General features: G+C 39.9%; 1 protein-coding gene across 1 annotated transcript in view; it reads left to right on the top strand.

Annotated features, from left to right (window-relative positions):
• LOC100673505 (leucine-rich repeat-containing protein 37A2-like) overlaps nt 1-19,317 on the top strand; it is a 47,670-nt gene that overhangs the window by 16,278 nt on the left and 12,075 nt on the right. Inside the window, exons 4-8 of the mRNA XM_064271454.1 lie at nt 1,229-1,300; nt 2,069-2,149; nt 12,045-12,116; nt 12,696-12,770; nt 15,560-15,678. Of these exons, the coding sequence (XP_064127524.1) occupies nt 1,229-1,300; nt 2,069-2,149; nt 12,045-12,116; nt 12,696-12,770; nt 15,560-15,678 (419 nt within the window). The remainder of the gene's footprint in view (nt 1-1,228; nt 1,301-2,068; nt 2,150-12,044; nt 12,117-12,695; nt 12,771-15,559; nt 15,679-19,317) is intronic.

The following is a 19,317-nucleotide window of genomic DNA, read 5'->3' as shown; positions in this document are numbered from 1 at the left end:
GCCAGATCTTCCAGGCTTTGCATGCCAAACTAAGGAGTCGTCATGGGGAAACATATTATCACAGCAATGCTGTAGGACAAATGGTTCTCAAACTTTAGTGTGCATAACAATTAGGGCTTGTTAAAGCACAGATCCTGGGCTTTACCCCCATAATTACTGACTCAGTGGTCTAGAGTAGGGCCAAGAATTTGCTTCTTCAATAAGTTCCCAGACAATGCTGGTCTTTCAGAACCACTGCTGCAGAGTTAATCTGTGTGCAGGATGGATTAGAAAGGGAGAGACTAGAGCTGAAACACCAGTCAGAAGATACTTATACCCACCCAGTAAAAAGTGGGGGACTAATGTGGGCTAAAGGGAAATAAGAAGGTTAACTACAGTCAGGAATGGGAGTTTTCACATGAAAATCCACTTCTATGTTGTTTTTTTCCTGAGTCACCACTTTACAACTGCAGGAATTGCATTCATGGAACATTAAAAAAAAAAAAAAAAAAACCCACAAGTCCTTTCCATCGAGTTGATCCTGACTCATAGCAACCCTACACGACAGAGCAGAACTGCCCGTTAGGGTTTCCAAGGAGTGGCTGTTGGATTCAAGCTGCGGATCTTTTGGTTAACAACCATAGGTTGCTGTAGTTCTTAACCACTGGGCAACCCAGGCTCCCATGGAACATGAAGGCAATAGAAAACCAAACAAATGTTTCTATTAATATGATAAAACCATTATTCTAAATCAGTTCAAAATTCTGTATTTATTAGAGGAATAACTCCCTTTCAAATCATTTCAAATTATGTTATTTCTTCTGGTATTGAGCTGCCTAGAAAAAGAGAACTAAGCCAGGAAGGTCTAAATGTGAGAATATTCTTTTTAATATTATAAATTATATTATATATTATATATATAATTATACATTATAATAATAATAAGGAGTAAAACTTTAAGCTCACAGAATCTAATCAATTGTCCTACTCTCAGGAAAGAAAAAAGAAAAAAAAAAGAGTACCTCCAAAATCTATTGAGATCCGTGGTTGTATGTTTTATTAATGAAGGTGAGACTCTTAGGAGAGGTGAGGGCAGAGTTATGGGCCCTGGAAGGTTTAGATAACAATTACTAAGGTTTAGAGTTTAGATAACAGCTTATTCAATATTATTCTGAACTCTGCCATTTATTCTGACTAATTTAATATCGAATAGCTAATTGAGGCAATATTTTTCTTTTATTTTTCCTAGAGATTTATCCTGCAATAAAATACAGTCTATTGAAAGACGTACATTTGAACCACTACCTTTTTTAAAGTTTATGTAAGTTACAAATAAGACTTAATTCTATTTAGATTCTTTATAAAACCTAATTGTAAATCTTTTTGCTGTTCATTTTGAAGTCTTAAACTTGTGTTAGTGATAATCTACTAAAGTTATGTAGCAAATCCTTTCCACTGTGGCAAAGATTAGCGTGAGAATTATCACACAGGTAAGAGGGAATCATTCTAGAGCAGTGGTTCTCAACTAGGGGAGTTTTGCAACGAGGGGACATTTGGCAATGTCTAGAAGCATTTTTGGTTATGACAACTGTGAGTGTGCTACTGGCATCCTAGTGGGAAGATGCCAGGAATGCTGCTAAATACCCTACAATGCACAGAACAGCCCTCACAACAACAAGTTTGTTGTTAATATTTGTGAATTCCCGTTGAGATGGCCATGATTCATGGCGACCCCATGTACAACAGAACAAAGTGTTGCCTGGCCCCATGCTATCTTCATAATTGTTGCAAGAAAAGTTTACCTAGCCCAAAATGTCACTAGTGCTAAGGTTGAGAAACCCTGTTCTAGAGAAGAAAAGATCACTTAATCTAGGTATTTATTATTTACTGTTTTGTACCTAAGATGTGTAAATAGGAAAGAATAAATCATAAGCAAAGATCTTCCATAATGAGATTGCCTTAGTGTCTGGAGGGAGTGTTGCAGTCAGTTTTCATCACATATAAATTAGAATCATTGCCAAAGAAGGGGTGTTCTGAAAGAATACCTTTATTTATTTATTTATTCTCTCTTGTTTGTGTCTGTTTGTAGAAACCTTGGCTGCAATTTAATCACAGAACTTGGCTTTGGAACGTTTCAGGCCTGGCATGGAATGCAGTTTTTACAGACATTGTAAGTGGGATAGAAGATGGACACATGGGAAGAGATTATGTGTGAAAACATCGAACTGTATCAGTTAGCTGGGTGTATGAGCAAGTAGAAATTCTGAAACATGTATGTCTTAAGATCGATTTTTTCAAATGAGGAAACTAAGGCACAAAGAGGCCAAGAGAGTTGTCTAACTCATATGTGGCACGTTCTGCTTGCCCTAGTACTGACCTTTGGCGCGGGCACTAAATGCACCGAGCAAGTAGCACGCAAACTAGCCCTGTCGTGGGGATCCCAGTGCTGCTGCTCGGGTGTGTGGATGGTCCTAGGAATTCCGCTTTGGAATTTAACTTGGATTCCAGCTCACATGTAAGGTTCCTCCCTGCTTAAATGTGTGCAATGTGTAGCCACACAGCACAAGGCAGAGCACAGAGTCCTCCAGAGAGCCAAGGGCCGGGGTGCTTTCTCAGCCATCAGCTTCTGTCAGACTGTACAGTAAAAGGAATCCCGGGAAACGTGTCAGAGTGCACTTCTCTCCCTAGGCACCCAGAACATTATTTTTCAAACAGTATATATCCTTTTCAAAAAGCTAGGAATTATCTATGCATAGGGGGAACCTTTGAGGCATGAAGAAAAATGGTGTTTGTTAAGGAGTAGTGTGAAAAGTGTTAATAAGGAAAATTCATTGCTCTTTTTTTTTTTTAGCCTGATTCCAAATGCCTTCTTTCCTGACTACTCTTCAAACAAGAAGTGTGGGTTTTATTCTCTCTCAGCTAGAAAATTCTGTGATTTCTCTTTGACACCAGGCAGTGGTAGTGGGTATGCTCACCAGCCTCAAGGGAATTTTGGACGAAAGATGGAGCTTGTCCTCTAAACCTGAGTTTGGAAAAGACTGTCTGATGGCTCAGCAATCCATGTCACACAGTTCATGTCAGGTGTGCCTGGAGCCTGATTAACATCCCGCAGATGCCAACCTGTAGCCACCTGCCCTGCTGTTAACTTGCTGAAGCTGAACTTGGGGAAAGAAAACTCGAGAGTCCCTTTTTCTTTTGTTGGCACCGGAGACTCTCATGAAGAGTCTGTGATAAGAGACCAGAGAGCTGGGTGGTTAGCTCCCACACCAAGAAACTTTGGTAGCTTCAATAACAAGGTCACAATGTCCCTGGTTAGAATTCAGTTTTCACTGTAATTATGTAGGCAACATAGGGGAAAAGTGGATATCACACTTTAATTAATGAGATCAATGAAAACCGTTCACTGACCATGGTGTGTCAGGCACAATAGGACAGGACTTTGTCCCCAAGAGACTGTCAGAATGGAAGAAGGAAGTGGAGGTTGATGAGAAAACATAGAAGGGCCACACTAGGATCCCTGCACAGGGTAACAAGGTAGGGGGATGACAAAGGAGGGAAAAGGGAACCCCCTAAAACCAAACTCATTGCCGTCAAGTTGATTCCAACACACAGCATGTAGGACAGAGTAGAACTGCCCCATAGGGTGTCCAAAGTTATAATCTTTTCATAAGCAGACTGCCACATCTTTCTCCAGTGGAGTGGCTGGTGGGCTTGCACCGCGCATTTTTTGGTTAGCAGCCAAGTGCTTAACCACTGTGTCAACAGAGGGCTCCAGACAAAGGGTAGGGGATAAGAAAAAATTCGTAGAAAAAGTGGATGGAGGAGAGACCAACTTTCTTATCTCAAATTTCTGTGTTCATCTTAAACAACAGAGAAGGGTATTTACTAAATAGTAATGAAAGAATTAGAGCTCGCTAGTATTGGAAATGAATGAATAAACATGTGATCTGAATAGAGGTATACCCCTAAAAAGGAGCCGTGGCGGCACAGAGGTAAAGTGCTCAGGTGCTAACTGAAAGGTCGGCTGTTCAAACCCACCAGCCACTCCAAGGGAGAAAGACTTAGCAGCCTACTTCCAGGAAGACTACAGCCTTGGAAACCCCACGGAGCATTTCTGCTCTGCCCTATAGGGTCACTATGAGTTGGAATCAACTCAACAGCAACGGGTATACTCCTAAAACTAACTCACAGGCATGTTGAAAAGCTTGGCACACTTGCTACAATGTGTGGTTGGAAGCTGGGCTCCTCCTTTGTTTTGGGTCAAATTTTTCTAATAGGTAATTTGCCACAGATGAAATATAAGGTTTATTGCATCTGTTTCCAAAGGCAAATTGCCAAGAAAAATGCCACTTCTAAAAAGCTAGGCAATTTTATAAGCTGTGTGGCACAGCACAGCACTGGAGCGTTTACAAGTTGGAACAGTGTTTTTCCTGCATTAAAAAAGCTTTTTTAAAAAGGTCCCAGCGGAGGTGGGTTTATCATGAATTGAACAAAGCTTAAGCCTCAGGGCCCCTTACTTGCATAGCACCCTTCCAAGGTCCTAGGAGGAGCCCTAGGGATTTTTATATTTATAATTTTGCACGTTTTTATTAGAGTGAATTTCCAAATTAGACAAGCTTCAGGCTGAACAAAACCTAGGTTCCACCTAATTATAGCCCAGTAAATCTCCTGAAAAGGAGCCCTGGTGCCTCAGTGGTTAAATGTGTGGCTGCTAACGGAAAGGACAGCGGTTCAAACCCACCAGCGCTCTGCGGGAGGAAGATGTGGCGGTCTGCGTCTGTAAAGATGACAGCCTTGGAAACCCTATGGGGCAGTTCTGCTCTGTCTTGTAGGGTGACTGTGAGTTGGAATCAACTCGACAGCAGCAGTAGCAACAGCAGCAGCAGCAGGTCTCCTGAGCGAAGCCTCTATGTTGTTACAAACCCCAGCTGAACACCTTAGAAGTGTAAAGAGTCAGTCTTCTCTGAATCTGAAATCCACCTCAAAGACGTGCCAAGACCTCATTAGTTAAGCAGCGCTCTTTGAATAGTAGCAGTAATCATATCTCTTTCAGATGAAATCAGGGATGAAATATAGTGTGGAAAGCAAGCAGGGGTGGATAATCCTAAATGTTAAGTCTACCTTTTATTTCTGACTTTAAAGTGTTTCTCCTTTATTCACCTACACAGGTCCAGACTGGTGGCTAATTAAAAAAAATTCTTTTAGTCGAGTTTATTGGTTCCAACCATACAAGCTCCATGATTTTAAAAATGGATGGATTCTATAACATAGAGAGGCTATACCTTAGTCAAATAGAGCAGGTTCACATGCTGACTTGTCTGCGATACATCAAAGTTGTGCCAAGAATGTAAGCACCAAGAGAGAATGAGATGAAAATCCAAGCCTAATTCCTATTGAATTATTTGCCCCACTACTGACAATATCAATGAGGTAGGTGAGGCCACGCTTTGAAGGCCAGTTGAGCTTCATCACAGAGATGCCCTACCGCTCCCCCAGTCAACTAGCATCGTTTCCCTTTAGATAGAGGTAGACACACAAAATATAAGACACTTCAGGATGTTGTCATCACTTTTTGGTGTGTACTGGAAACCTGACAGCTTCTTCTTAGAAAGGCATGAACATTAAAGATGAAAAGAAACAGCTTGGGTCTGTTCTTTGGAGTAATTTAGGGTAGCTGTTTAATTTGTAATGCTTCAAAAGTGTTTAGACCGTCACAACCAGCATGTATTAAAAAAAAAAAAAATGTATTTTTCCATCTTCATCTTATTCTTCCCACCCAAGCTATCTTCTTTTCTCTCTGAAGCTTAGTAATTCTTCTTCTGCCCCATGACATTTCTTTAAAATCTGTATTTGTTAGGTACTTCTTATTATGTTCCACATACTACACTAAGTAGTTTTACTTATTATACCAAGTAAGATGGCATGCATAATGGTCTTACCATCATGCCATCATGCCTGGCACATAGTAAATGCTCAATGCATGTTAGCACATGATGTATCTCATTTTCGTTTTCTCAGTAAGCCTTCTGATATAGATATTATTATCCCCATTTTGCAGCTGAGGAAATTGAAACTCAGAGATGTTGGGTAGCTTGCCTGGGTACACACTGTTAGTAAGTGGGCTGAGCCACTTAAGAGATTCACAGCAATTCTCTATGCAGCTCTCGACTCCTTGTAATGTGAGTGTATGAGGGCAGTTTGACTTTTTGTGCATTGTGTCTTGAAGTTGCTTTCTTACTTGGATAGGACCGTTAGAGCAGAGAGCTTCATTTTCCTGTGAAAACCCCATGGAGCCCCTCGCCATGCCATCCCTGGGTAGTCCTAGGATTTCTGCTCACTGGCCAGTGCAGATATGACATCGTTACCTCTGAGCACCTACTCTGTGCCCAGCCCATGCTAGGTGCTTTACACATGTGCTTTCATTTAATCTTCAAACTACCTTGTGTGAGAAATGGTGCTACATAAGGCTCAGAGAAGTGAATTACTCAAGTCACTTCACCAGAAGGTGGCAGAGTCAGAATTCAAACCCAGCTCTGCCTGATTCCAGGGCCCTTGCTTCTTCCACTGTTCCTCTCTGCTTCTTTGTACACCCAGTCAGAGAGTCTTCTTCCAGGCTTTTCTCCAAACTTCGATTCAAGGATAGGCTAACCATTTCAGGTTCTTTAGGCTTTGCCCCTGAGAAAGTTTCTGTGTTGTTGTCAGAGGTCTTGTATTGAGGAGCTTCACGTGGGCAGTCATGTTCTCATGGCTCATGGATCTATCTATGTGATGAGTAAAGGAAAGGGGTCACTCCATCCCCAAGTACTTTCAGACATATCGGAACAAGGTCTAGGTCACTCTGCTTATTTTTTTGATTACCTTCCTCCAAGGAACCAGTTTTCTCCTGCCTGCCTTGAAATTCTAGAATAATTTGGGATTTTGTCCTATTTTAAATTTATTTTCACTGCCTGCTTTGGACATTTTTTCAGCTAAAGCTGGTAGGATTTCAGGACACTCAGGACAGTGATGACAGGCTTCAGTCCTCAATTCTTCTCTGTGTCTTCAGTTAATAGAAAGGACACATAGCTCATTTGTCTGGACCTGTGTAGAAGAATTGGGAGAAAAAAAAATATAAGAGGTAAGAAATGTTCCCTTATGTTGTGAGCCACCTTTCATCTGTCCCATTGTTCTATAGCATAGGCTTATGCAAAATATTTGTATTTTCTACCAAAGACACAAGGGAACAATTAGTCCAAATAACTAATGGACCACAAGTAGTACAGCCTCCACCAGACAGAGTCCAGCACCTCTATATGGTGCCTGGTTTCCACCATCAACTGCTCTAACAGGGATCACGATAGAGGGTTCCAGACAGGGCTGGGGAAAAATGTGGAACAAAATTCTAACTCACACACACACACATAAAAAACAGACTTACCAGTCTGATAGAGACTGAAGAAATCCCAAGGGTATGGCTCCTGCACACCATTTTAGCTAAGTAACTAAGTCAGTCCTCAGGTTCACCCTTCAGCCAAAGATTAGACAGGCCCGTAAAGCAAAATGAGACTAAATGGGCACACCAGCCCAGGGGCAAGGACGAGAAGGCAAGAGGGGAAAGGAAAGCTGGTAATAGGGAACGCAGGGTTGAGAAGAAGAGAGTGTTCATATGTCATGGAGTTGATAAACAATGTCACAAAACAACATGTGTATTAATTGTTTAATGAGAAGCTAGTTTGTTCCGTAACCCTTCATCTAAAGTATAAAAATAAATTTTAAAAAATTAAAAGAAAATCCTTTCCGTCAAGTTTATAAATATACACATATTTATATACAAAATCTTTCATATATAATTATTAAATATCAACAGTAAATTTTATTGGAAATACATTTCCTAAAAAATATTTTTTTATTCTTCTAATAAGATACACTTTAAAAATAATTTAGAACAGTATTTCTTGAACTTTGACTTTGGTACAGACTATGAGCTAATAAAAATATTGCCACGTTTTTCTCCCATAAAGATAAGCCAAAGAACGTCAAATAGGCAATAGACTAGGAGTCAGGAGTTCTCGTCTCTGAACTCTTTAACTAGCTAGCTGTGGGACCCTAAACCTATTCTCCAAACCTACTGCACCTTAGTTCATCTCTAAAATGAAGGGATTGAACCAGAAATGGAAATGATCTCTAGTGCATTGTCCACTGTAATTCTGTAAAAGCTTTAGCATCATTTAGTTTGTCCAAAAGACTTGCAGAGTCCCCCAAACTTCAGCTGGTAAGTCATTTCTCTCAACCAACCACAAGCTTGGTGAAGGAAAGAATGCTGTAAGACAGGAGCGGTAAGTAGGACAATAGAGAGTGTCCCCATATTTTGATTTCATTAGGGACAAATTTGAGGATCCTAATGTCACTTGGAGAAGGGCTGTTTAGTTAAGAGGAAACACTAAGCTGATGGCTGTGAGGTCATGGATGATCTGTTAGGAAAGATCAGAGGCTGAGTGGGACCACAGTAGTAGGTTAGGGACAGAGTGGGAGGGAAAAGTAGAACAAAATTCAGACTCATAAATAAGACCAGACTTACTGGTCTGATAGAGACCGGTGGATCCTCTGAGAATTTGGCCCTTAGACACTCTTCAAACTTGGAACTGAAATCACTCCCGGAGATCACATTACAGCCAAACAGTAGACAGGCCTATAAAATAAACAATAACACCAGTGAGGAATGTACACCTCAGAACAATCAGCTACATGAGACCTAAAGGGCAGCATTTGCCCAAAAGCAAAGTTCAGAAGGATGGTAGGTGCAGGAAAGCTGGGCGAATGGACATGGGGAACCCAGGAAGAAGGGAGAGAGTGCTGACACATTCAGGGGTTTGCAACCAATGTCATGAAACAAGCTGTGTAGAAACTGTTGAATGAGAAACTAATTTGCTCTGTAAATTCTCACCTAAATGAAAATAATGTGTTCAAAAAAAAAGGAAGGAAAGACCGCATGTTTGGAGAACTGAGGTAATTTGGGAGGAAGAATACAAAACTTTGGTACACTGTGTTGGCTGTATATTGCTTTGGGAACCCTGGTGATACAGCGGTTGAGACGTCGGCTGCTAACCTGAAGGTTGGCGGTTCAAACCCACCAGCTGCTCCTCGGGACAAAGAAGTGACAGTCTGCTTCTGTAAAGAAGCAGAAGATCAAATACAGCCTTGGAAACCCTATTGGGCATTTCTGCTGTGTTCTGTAGGGTTGCTATGAGTCAGAATCTCCTCCCAGACAATGGTTTTTTAATATATATTCTCTAATTGTCATTCTTAATGGCTGGGGGAAAAGTAGGCAGGGAGAGATCCAAAGCTGGGTGGGCTCACTTGCACAGAGCCCATCAGTGAACTTAAAGGTTTTAAAAAGACAGGGAAAGGAGCCCTTGTTTGGGGAACCATGCTCAACCAGACATGTGACACATTCTTTCCCTTTATAACATCTTCCTGAATATTAACTACTGTTTTAAATCAAACTCATTAATACTACTAAAATAAATCTGGAAGAATGCACTAGCCTAGAAAGAATAGGGGCGATCACAAGGCAAGAACAAGCTACGTGGCTCCCAGACACACCACTTACTAACTCTGACTTTGGGTGAGGAAGAGTCTTCACCCCCTTTTCTCCATCTACCAACACACCTGATCTCTGGACACTGGCACTCTGTGTACTGCAAGATGGTTCTTTTTTTCAAGGAGATATAATTTGCCTACCATAAAATTCACCATTTTAAAGTGTACAGTTCAGGGGTATGTTGACGAAATTGGGTAACCATCACTACTATCTAATTCTGGAATACTTCATCACCCCCAAAAAGAAATCCCATATCTTCCCTCCAACCTCTGGCAACCACTGTTCTACTTTCTTTTCTGTCTCTATACATTTGCCTGTTGTGGACATTTTGTATAAATGGAATCATAAAATATATGGCATTTTATGTCCAGCTTCTCTCAGTATAATAGGACAAAGTAGAACCGCCCTATGGAGTTTCCCAAGAGTGGCTGGTGGATTCAAACTGCAAACCTTTTGCTTAGCAGCTGAGCTCTTAACCACCGTGCCACCAGGGCTCCGTGTATCAGTACTTCTTTCCTTTTGATGGCCAAATGACGTTCTACTGTATGGATATGCCAATGTGTGAGGATTCCATTTTCTCTACATCTTTGCCGACCCTTGTTATCTTCTTTTTTTTAATAACTTTATTTCATTTTTTGTTGTTGTTGATATTATCTGTCTTTAAAGCCATCCTAGGAAATGGGAAGCGGTACCTCATTGGCATTTTCTTGATGAGTAAATGATATTGAGCAACTTTTCATCTGCTTATCGGCCATTTATATATCTCTTTGGAGAAATGTCTATTCAAATCCTTTTCCCATATTTCAGTTGTGTTATTTGTCTTTTTATTGTTGAGTTGTAAAAGTTCTTTATATATTGTGGATATAAAAACAAACACACCAAACCAGTTGCCTTCAACCGTAGGGTTTTCAAGGACCAGCTGTGGGATTCAAACTGCTGACCTTTTAGTTAGCAGCTGAGCTCCTAACCATTGTGGCACCAGGGCTCCGTACTGTGGATAAAAAAAAAAAAAAAAAAAAACGGATACTAGACCCTTATTCCCTGGATGATGCCAATGGTTAATGCGCTTGGCTACAAACTAAAAGTCTGGAGGTTCAAGTCCACCCAGAGGCACTTGGGAAGAAAGGCCTGATGATCTCTGTCTGAAAAATCAGCTATGGAAGACCCTTTGGAGCCCAGTTCTACCCTGACATACATCAACGTAGACGAATGAAATATTTAGTCATGAGAGACAATTAGGGAAGAGAAATAAGAAGAGAAAGTGTAGTTCTCATGAGGCTCTCCCAGATGAGGAGATGAAATTTGAAAAGGTTTATACCTATGTTTAAGGCTCTCAAAATTAAGGATAAAAATAACCGCTGTTTTCAACCTCATTTTCTTTATACAGATTAAACACAGGGTTTGGAGTCAGACAGGACTGAGTTCAAACCCTAGATCTGCTTCTTATTAGCTTGGTGACCTAGGACAAATTAGATAATCGCTCTGTGCCTCAGTTTCCTCATCTGTAAAATGGGGTAACGAAAATGTCGACCATATAAGGTTATTGTGAGTTTCCAGTGTGAAATGCTGGTCATAATACCTGCAAGTTCAGTTGGTAATACGTGTAATAATTATTATTCCATAATGTTCTGCAAAAGTACCCTAATGACTCTTGAACAGAGTTAACCTAAAGGCAGTTTCTTTTCTTTCTTTTTTTTAAGGATTGAGAAAAAATTCAATTCTAGCATTTTGGAATAAAAATTTGTGTAAAAATGAATCTATTCATTTTATTGATGTGTAAGCAAAATGTTATTTATTTATTCAACATATTTACTAACCACCTGGTAAACATCAGGCACTATGCCAGGTACAGGGATGACACCAATGGCAGGTTGTGGTCCCTGCCCTCAAGAAGCTGGCAGTCCAGGAGACTGACATGTAAAGGTGATGCCATCAGTGGAACAAGGGCTGTGACACAAGAATGCACCTGGAGTGTGTGACAGAACTGTGGCTTCCCCAAGTTCCTCTTCTTAGATTTACCCTCTTCTCCTTTGGTACCAAGGCCAAAGTATTGGTCCTTTTTTTTAAATTGGGTGAATTAAGCCATGGAATTGTTTGAAGTTCTGAACACTGAAATGAAAGCACCTTGAATTATGGAGGACACTGGAAATAGTATTTCCTACGGAGCAAAGGCTTCCTCCCAGCATGGTCACTTCCAGGCTTTTCTGGCCGAATGAGGTTACAGGTTTCTTCCTGAAGTTCTTTGGTGTATTTTTTCTTTGTTATCCACCTTTCTTTTCTCGCTCTCTCTCTTTCTTTTCTCCACTTATCTTCTAATTCCCAAAGGAAGAGTGCTTTATGGAGTCTAAAGGTGATTTATAGCTTAAGGCAGAACATGATTTTTGGGTTTTTTTTACCTACAATTCCCATACCAAAAAAAAGAGTATAAACGTTCATGGAAGTCACTGAAAATGCAGATAATTTTAACTCCATTGCATTTTTCCAGAGTTCTCAATCGTAATCCTCTGACAGCCATCGAAGACTCGTATCTTTTTAAATTGCCAGCATTAAAATATTTGTAAGTATTGCAACAATCTCATGGGTTATGAGATGATTTTGATTCTTCATTTTTACTTTCATCAAAGATTAAGTATTTTGCATTTAGGCTAAAAAGACATAATTTTCATTTGGTTATTGAAAAAAGTTATTGACAAAGAAAAGGATTAAGAAAGGATGTATACTGGGCAGGAGAGCAACAGGGGAAAGAGCAGTGGTGAAGAACACCTATGGATATGGTATATGCAGATAAATGTAGAACTATCATTTTTTCAAAAAAGCAAAGAGATTAAGGTGTACATTATAAAAAGAACAAGGAATCAGGACAGGTTAATACAATCAGGGAATGAGAAGTAGGATAACGGTAAAAGACTACAGGTTCTACTGTTCTGTGCTAACATCATCCATTTGATGATGTAAATAAACTTGAATTTCTTCCAGAAGAGCTTTCTGGAACTATCTTCTATGGCAAATAAACTTGAGCTAGCTTGTTTTACAGAGAAGCCAAAATTGAAGTAATTACCTGTCCTTCAGTATCTTTTTCAGTACAGAATTTTTGACTTTGGGTTCATATCATGAATATTTGGTCTTTCTCCTTCAGAGACATGGGAACAACACAAGTGTCACTTACAACAGTTGAGAACATCCTCATAAAGACACTCCAGTTGGAAAAACTGTAAGTCATGTTTTTTTCTTAAATTCTCACTTCAGTTTTTTTTTTTTTAGGTTTATTTTATCATTTTAAAGTCAGTTCATTGAGGTCTAATTACATGTTATGAAATTCACCATTTTTAAGACTACACTTCAAGGAGTTTTGACAAATATATACAGTTACGTAACCACCACCACAATCAAGGTTAGAATATTTCTGTCACCCCAAGAAGGCCCCCTGTGCCCCTTTGCCATCATTCCCTTCCTGCTGCCACCAGCCCCTGGCAACCACCTATCTTGTTCCTATCACTGTTGTTTTCCTTTCTGCAAAACGTCTTATAAATGTATTCATATAGTATGGAACCTTTAATGTTTGGCTTCTTTCACTTAGTGTAATCCTTCTGAAATTTGTGGTGTTGCATCTTTCAGTAGTTCATTCCTTTGTTTTTGCTGAGTAGTATTCCAGTAGTGCGGATGTATCACAGTTTGTTTATCCATTCATCAGTTGACGGACAGCTGGATTGTTTCCACCTTTGGCTATTGTGAACAAAGCTGCTGAAAACACTCACAGGTCTTTGCGCAAACACAGGATTTCATTTCTTCGAGGTAAATACCTAGGAGAGCGATAGCTATATCACATGCTAAGGGCATATTTAGCTGTATAGGAAACTGCTAAACTGTTTTCCAAAGTGGCTGACCATTTTGCTTTCCCACCTGCAGTGGATGAGAGTTGCTATTGCTCCGTATTTCACCTGGTATGTATATTTCGGACTTTGAAAAAGTTTTCACCTTTTCTGTACATTTGCAAATAAAAAGTTTTTTACAAATAAGATCAAAAAAAAGTAAAGGCAGCTCAGTACAAATGTACCAACACTGTCTATTAATACCTGCACACTAGTAGTTGTGTAAAGTATCTCAGTGTGGTTTGAATTTGTATTTCTCTAATAGTTGATGATGTTAAGTGTCTATGTTCCTATTTGCTGTTTGTATCTTCTTTAATGAAGTGCTCACATCTGTTGGAATTTTGTACTGGATATTTTTCTTATAGTATTGGGTTGTAAAAGTGCTTTATATCTTCTGGATGATATATCCCCTCTCTCGAATGTGTGTTTTGTCAATATTTTCTCCCAGCCTGTGGCTGCTTTTCATTCTCTTGAAAGTGTCTTTTGAAGAGCAGAAGTTTTTAATTTTGATGGAGTCTAATTTAGCAATTTTTTTTTTTTTTGATGTATGGCTTGTGCTTCTTTCATGTCTTATCTAAGAAATGTTTGTATAACTCAAAGTCACAAAGATTTTCTCCTGTGCTTTTTTTCCCAGAAGTTCTATAGTTGTGTAGCTCTTCCAGTTAGGTCTATGATCCATTTTCAGTTAATTTTCATATATGCTATGAGGTAAGGGTCAAGTTTATTCATTATTATTTTTTGCTTTGATAAGTATTTTTGTAGGGCCCTGCTATGACAGCTTATTACACAGTTTACTGAAGCTTATTTGTACCATCCCCCTCCAATAAAAAAAAAGTTGCAATAGAGCAGGCTAAATAGAAATCTGCTGTTATGCTGAAGCTAGTTAAGGGGACTGCGTGAGATGAGTACAGAAACAGGCCCTGCAGGTCACCTCCTTGACTCGTCTTACCACATCAGATCCTACGGGTCAGTGCTCTGGCCTCATCTTCCTCAACTACCTGCAGCATCTGCCACAGTTGATCCCTTGCTTGTCAGCGAGATGCCATCCTCTCCATATATTCAAAGTTTCCATCTGCAAACCAGCTTTCTCACTTAGTTTATACAAGGTAGGAGGGTTCAGTCTTCTCTTTTCGTGACCATCAGTAGATGAGGAAAATGCTGTCATTCTCTTTAGCCATGTGCCACCAAGGCTGTGAAAAGATTAGAGCAACTGCCATCCTTGAGTTCATTGTTGGAATTCCTTAGTAGTTTAGGTTGGGAGGAGATACTTTCGAAGACAACCACAGATCGCTGTCAACCAATTCTAATCCCTCTCCCCTTTATTCTAGGCATACCAGACCCACAGCCATCCTTATCCTTCTGTTGGGCACCTCTATCCTCCTGTTTATTTACCATATTCAAAAGCAGCAGTTGACCAACTGGTCCCCATCTAAGCAGCCAAGCCATATGCCCCAAGAACTCCTTCATGGAACTGGACAGCAGGTCTAACTGCTTCCATGTACTACTGCTCCCCTTGCTACGGGGCCGGAAGGCCTGGATGGTAACTGGCTACCATTACGGAACATTTTGATCAAGGAATCTGTAGGGGAATCATGATCAAAAGGGGAAAAAAATTGGAACAGAATTTTAAATTCTTACAGAATGCAAACCTGACCTCTTGAGACTGGAAGAACCCCAGAATCTATCACTCTCAGAAAATCTTCAACCCATGACCCAAAATTATTCCCTGAAGTTATCTTTAAACTAAACAACGGTTTAGCTACATCAGTAAAGAATGTTCACCATGAGTATAGCACTGTTTTAAAGAATTATCTGTATGTGATCAAATTGACAACAGTAACTATAAAGCATAGATAAGAAGTATAGGGGGTGGTCAATCTAAGTCCATGGTGGTGAAACAGTATGGGTAGAGATAGTGAAAATGGTGATGCACTTGAGGAATGTAACCAGTGTTATTGAATTGTACATGTACAAATTGTTGAATGGATATATGTTCTGCTATATAGATTTTCACCAAGATTATGAAAAAAAAAAGAACTCCTTCTTACACAGCCCTGTGGCCTTGGCCTGCTTCTGCCTACTTAAGTAACCCCATTCACATTAGTTTAATTCTCCTTATTTCCATTTACAGGATCTTACCTAGCCATATGGCATGCTGCCTGTGCCAGTTTAAAAGTACCATTGAGGTTGTCTGCAAGACAGTCAAGCTGCGTTGTGACAGTGGATGTCTGATAAACAGCACACATTGCAGTGAGTCTGAAATGCTTCATGATAAATTTTAGACTAGCAATGTAAATGCTTTATTTTTATTCCTTCATTCATTCAGAGTCCCAGTGTAACTAGCTGTAAGAACTACTCTGTTGCTGAAAGTCAGATTCTCAGTTTAGTCAGTCAGTTAATAATGCTACTGACCCACATGCGTAAAGGAACAAGAGAAAGGAAAGCAAATGGGACGGGAATGACCTTAGTGGGCCGCATGCTCTGTACCCTGCTCTGTGCTTGGGCGTTACCCCAAAATGGTAACTTATTCAGATAGTGTATTGTGGCTTGTAAACTGATTTCACATGGGTTATGTCTCAAGTACTCCCTGCCTTAGGACACGTAAGATTCGTTTTTGTTTTCTTTCTGCATTTGCAATTTCATAAAAGAGTACAAGCAATAATGCTTTATAAAAGTTGTATTTGAAGTCTCAGAGTTTCTGGTCCTATAACCAGAAGCTGCTACCCGGATCTCATAATGGATGAGAGGGCACTTCCATTCTTAGACTGTCCAACTCTAAACTTGCTCTGAATCTCAAGGTTTTCTATTCCCAAAACAAAAAAGCAGGTGATTTGAAGTGTTTTTTTCTGTGTATTAGTTTATTGGCACTGAATTCCTGAGTTCCAAAATGTGATCACCTTCACACCCAGAAAGCCTGAATATGGGCCGCTACCCATGACCTGGAACAAATAATAAACAATAACACTTTGCTGTTATTGTTAGGTGCTGTTGAGTCGGTTCTGACTCCCAGCAACTCTATGTACAAGGGAACAAAACACTGCCCAGTCCTACACCATCCCCATAATTATTGCAGTGTCGGAGCCCCTTGTTGCATTCATTGTGTCAGTCCATCTCATTGAGGGTCTTCCTCTTTTTCCCTGACCCTCTACTTTACCAAGTATGATGTCTTTGTTCAGAGACTGGTCCCTGGTGGTAACATATCCAAAGTATATGAGATGAAGTCTCGCAATTCTCCCTTCTAAGGATCATTCTGCCTATACTTCTTCCAAGACAGATATGTTGGTTCTTCTGGCGGTCCATGGTACGTTCAATATTCTTCAGCGACACCATAATTCAAAGGTGTTGATTCTTCTTCAGTCTTCCTTATTCATTGTCCAGCTTTTGCATGCATATGAGGTGATTGAAAATACTGTGGTTTGGATCAGGTGCACCTTAGTCCTCAAGGTGAAAATTCACTCTTGAACACTTCATAGAGGTCTTTTGCAGCAGATTTTCCCAGTGAAATGCATCATTTGATTTCTTAACTGCTGCTTTCATGGGCGTTGATTGGGGATCCAAGTAAAAAGAAGTCCTTGACAATTTCAATCTTTTTTCCATTTATCATGATGTTGCTTATTGGTCCAGTTGTGAGGATTTTTCTTTTCTTTTTTTTTTTTATGTTGAGGTGTAATCCATACTGAAGGCTGTGGTCTTTGATCTTCATCAGTAAGTGCTTTAAATCCTCTTCACTTTAGCAAACAAAGTTGTATCATCTCCATGTCGCAGATTGTTAATAAGTCTTCCACCAATCCTGATGCTGCGTTCTTCTTCATATAGTTCAGCTTCTCTGATTATTTGCTCAGCATACAGATCAGATAAGTATGGTGAAAGGATACAACCCTGACACACACCTTTCCTGAGTATAAACCATGCAGTATCCCTTTGTTCTATTCGAACAACTGCATCTTGGTCTATGTCTAGGTTCTGCATGAGCACAATTAAGTGCTGTCAGTTGGTCATACTGTGGTGTTGCTGTGATGCTAAAAGTCATGTCACCAGTATTTCAAATACGAACAGGGTCACCTATTGTGGACAGGTTTCAGTAGAGCTTCCAGACCAAGACAAACTGGAAAGAAGGACCTGGCGATCTACTTCTGGAAAAATTTGCCAGTGAAAAACCTTATGAAGACCAGCAAAACATTGTCTGACATAGTGCTGAAAGAGGGCCTCCTCAGGTTGGAAGGCATTCAAAATATGACTGGTGAAGAGCTGCCTCCTTAGAGTAGCGTCAACCTTAATGATAAGAAGGGAATAAAGCTTTCAGGACCTTCATTTCCTGATGTGCACGACTCAAAATGAGAAGAAACAGCAGCAACCACCCATTAATAATCAGAATGTGGAATGCACAAAGTATGAATCAAAGAAAATTTAAAGTCGTCAAAAATGAAATGGAAGGCTTAAAGATTACTATCGTAGGCATTGGTAACCTGAAGTGGACTGGTATTGGTCATTTTGAATTGGACAATCATATGGTCTACTATGCCAGGAATGACAAATTGAAGAGGAACAGTGTCACATTCATCGTCAAAAAGAACATTTCAAGATGTATCCTGAAATATAACGCTGACAGTAATACGATAACATCCATATGTCTGCAAGGAATGCCAGTTACTATGACTCTTACTCAAATTTAGGCTCCAAGCGCTAATCCCAAAGATGAGTATTTTTACTAACTTCTGCAGTCTGAAATTGGTCACACATAAAATCAAGTTGCATTGATAATTACTGGTGATTGGAATGCGAAAGTTGGAAACAAAGAATAAGGACCAGGAACTGGAAAATACGGCCTTAGTGATAGAAACGAAGGCGGACATCACATGGTAGAATTTCACAAGACCAACAACTTATTCATTGGAAATACCTTTTTTCAACAATGTAAATGGTGACTATACATGTGGACCTTGCCACATGGAATACACAGGAGTCAAATCAACTACACCTGTGGAGAGAGACCATGGGTAAGCTCAGTATCAGCAGACAGTACAAGGCCAGGGGCCAACTGTGGAACAGACCATCAATTGCTTATAGGTAAGTCCAAATCGAAGCTGAAGAAAATTAAAACAAGTACAAACTTGAGTACATTCCACCTGAATTTAGAGACCATCTCAAGAATAGATTCGACGCATTGAAAACTAATAACCGAAGACCAGACAAGTTGTGGGATGGCATCAAGGACATCGCACATGAGAAACCAAAGAGATCATTAAAAAAACAGAAAAGAAAAATAATACTTTGCTACTTATATAAAAACAATATTGCTTGTTTTTCAAAATATTTCTATTATTCCCTTTCTCCCCAGAGATGGGCAGAAGAGGCACAGTTAATCTTTTACAAATGAAGAAAAACAAGGTTAGAGGTGTTAGTGCTATAGCTTGGTGGCTAGGTGTCCTGTCCCCAGTTCTGAGCTCTCCACAAGCCCATACTCCTCCTTTCCCACAATCTTCTGGTCCTTCTTTGACTCTCACTACCACCAAAAATACTTTTAATTCTTGTGGAAAAGAAACACAAGTGCACAATGGTACATTTGACCTTCATACAGTCAGAAGCTTTGGGTGGTTCCTCAAGTAAAGTATTAGAGATGAAATACAATGAAAGTAGTCATCTGACAAAAGTTGCTTTTTTTCTTTTAGCATGTAGGACTTCACGTCACGTTTATCCAGAAATTGCTGTTATCCCATCCATTTATTACACTTCACAGCTAAGCATGCAGCATGCCATGGTGCCCGGCTACCCTTACTGAACATTTTAATCAAAGATTCAGTAGAAGATTCCTGATCAAAAGGGAAAAAGTGCAGAACAGAATTTCAAATTCTATTGGATTCCAGACTTTCTGGAGCCATTAAGGCTGGC

The sequence above is a fragment of the Loxodonta africana genome, chromosome 18 (genome assembly GCF_030014295.1).
Source record: "Loxodonta africana isolate mLoxAfr1 chromosome 18, mLoxAfr1.hap2, whole genome shotgun sequence".
Taxonomy (NCBI): Eukaryota; Metazoa; Chordata; class Mammalia; order Proboscidea; family Elephantidae; genus Loxodonta; species Loxodonta africana.
The sequence above is the reverse complement of the archived record's forward strand: the minus strand, read 5'-3'. Positions and strand labels throughout refer to the sequence as shown.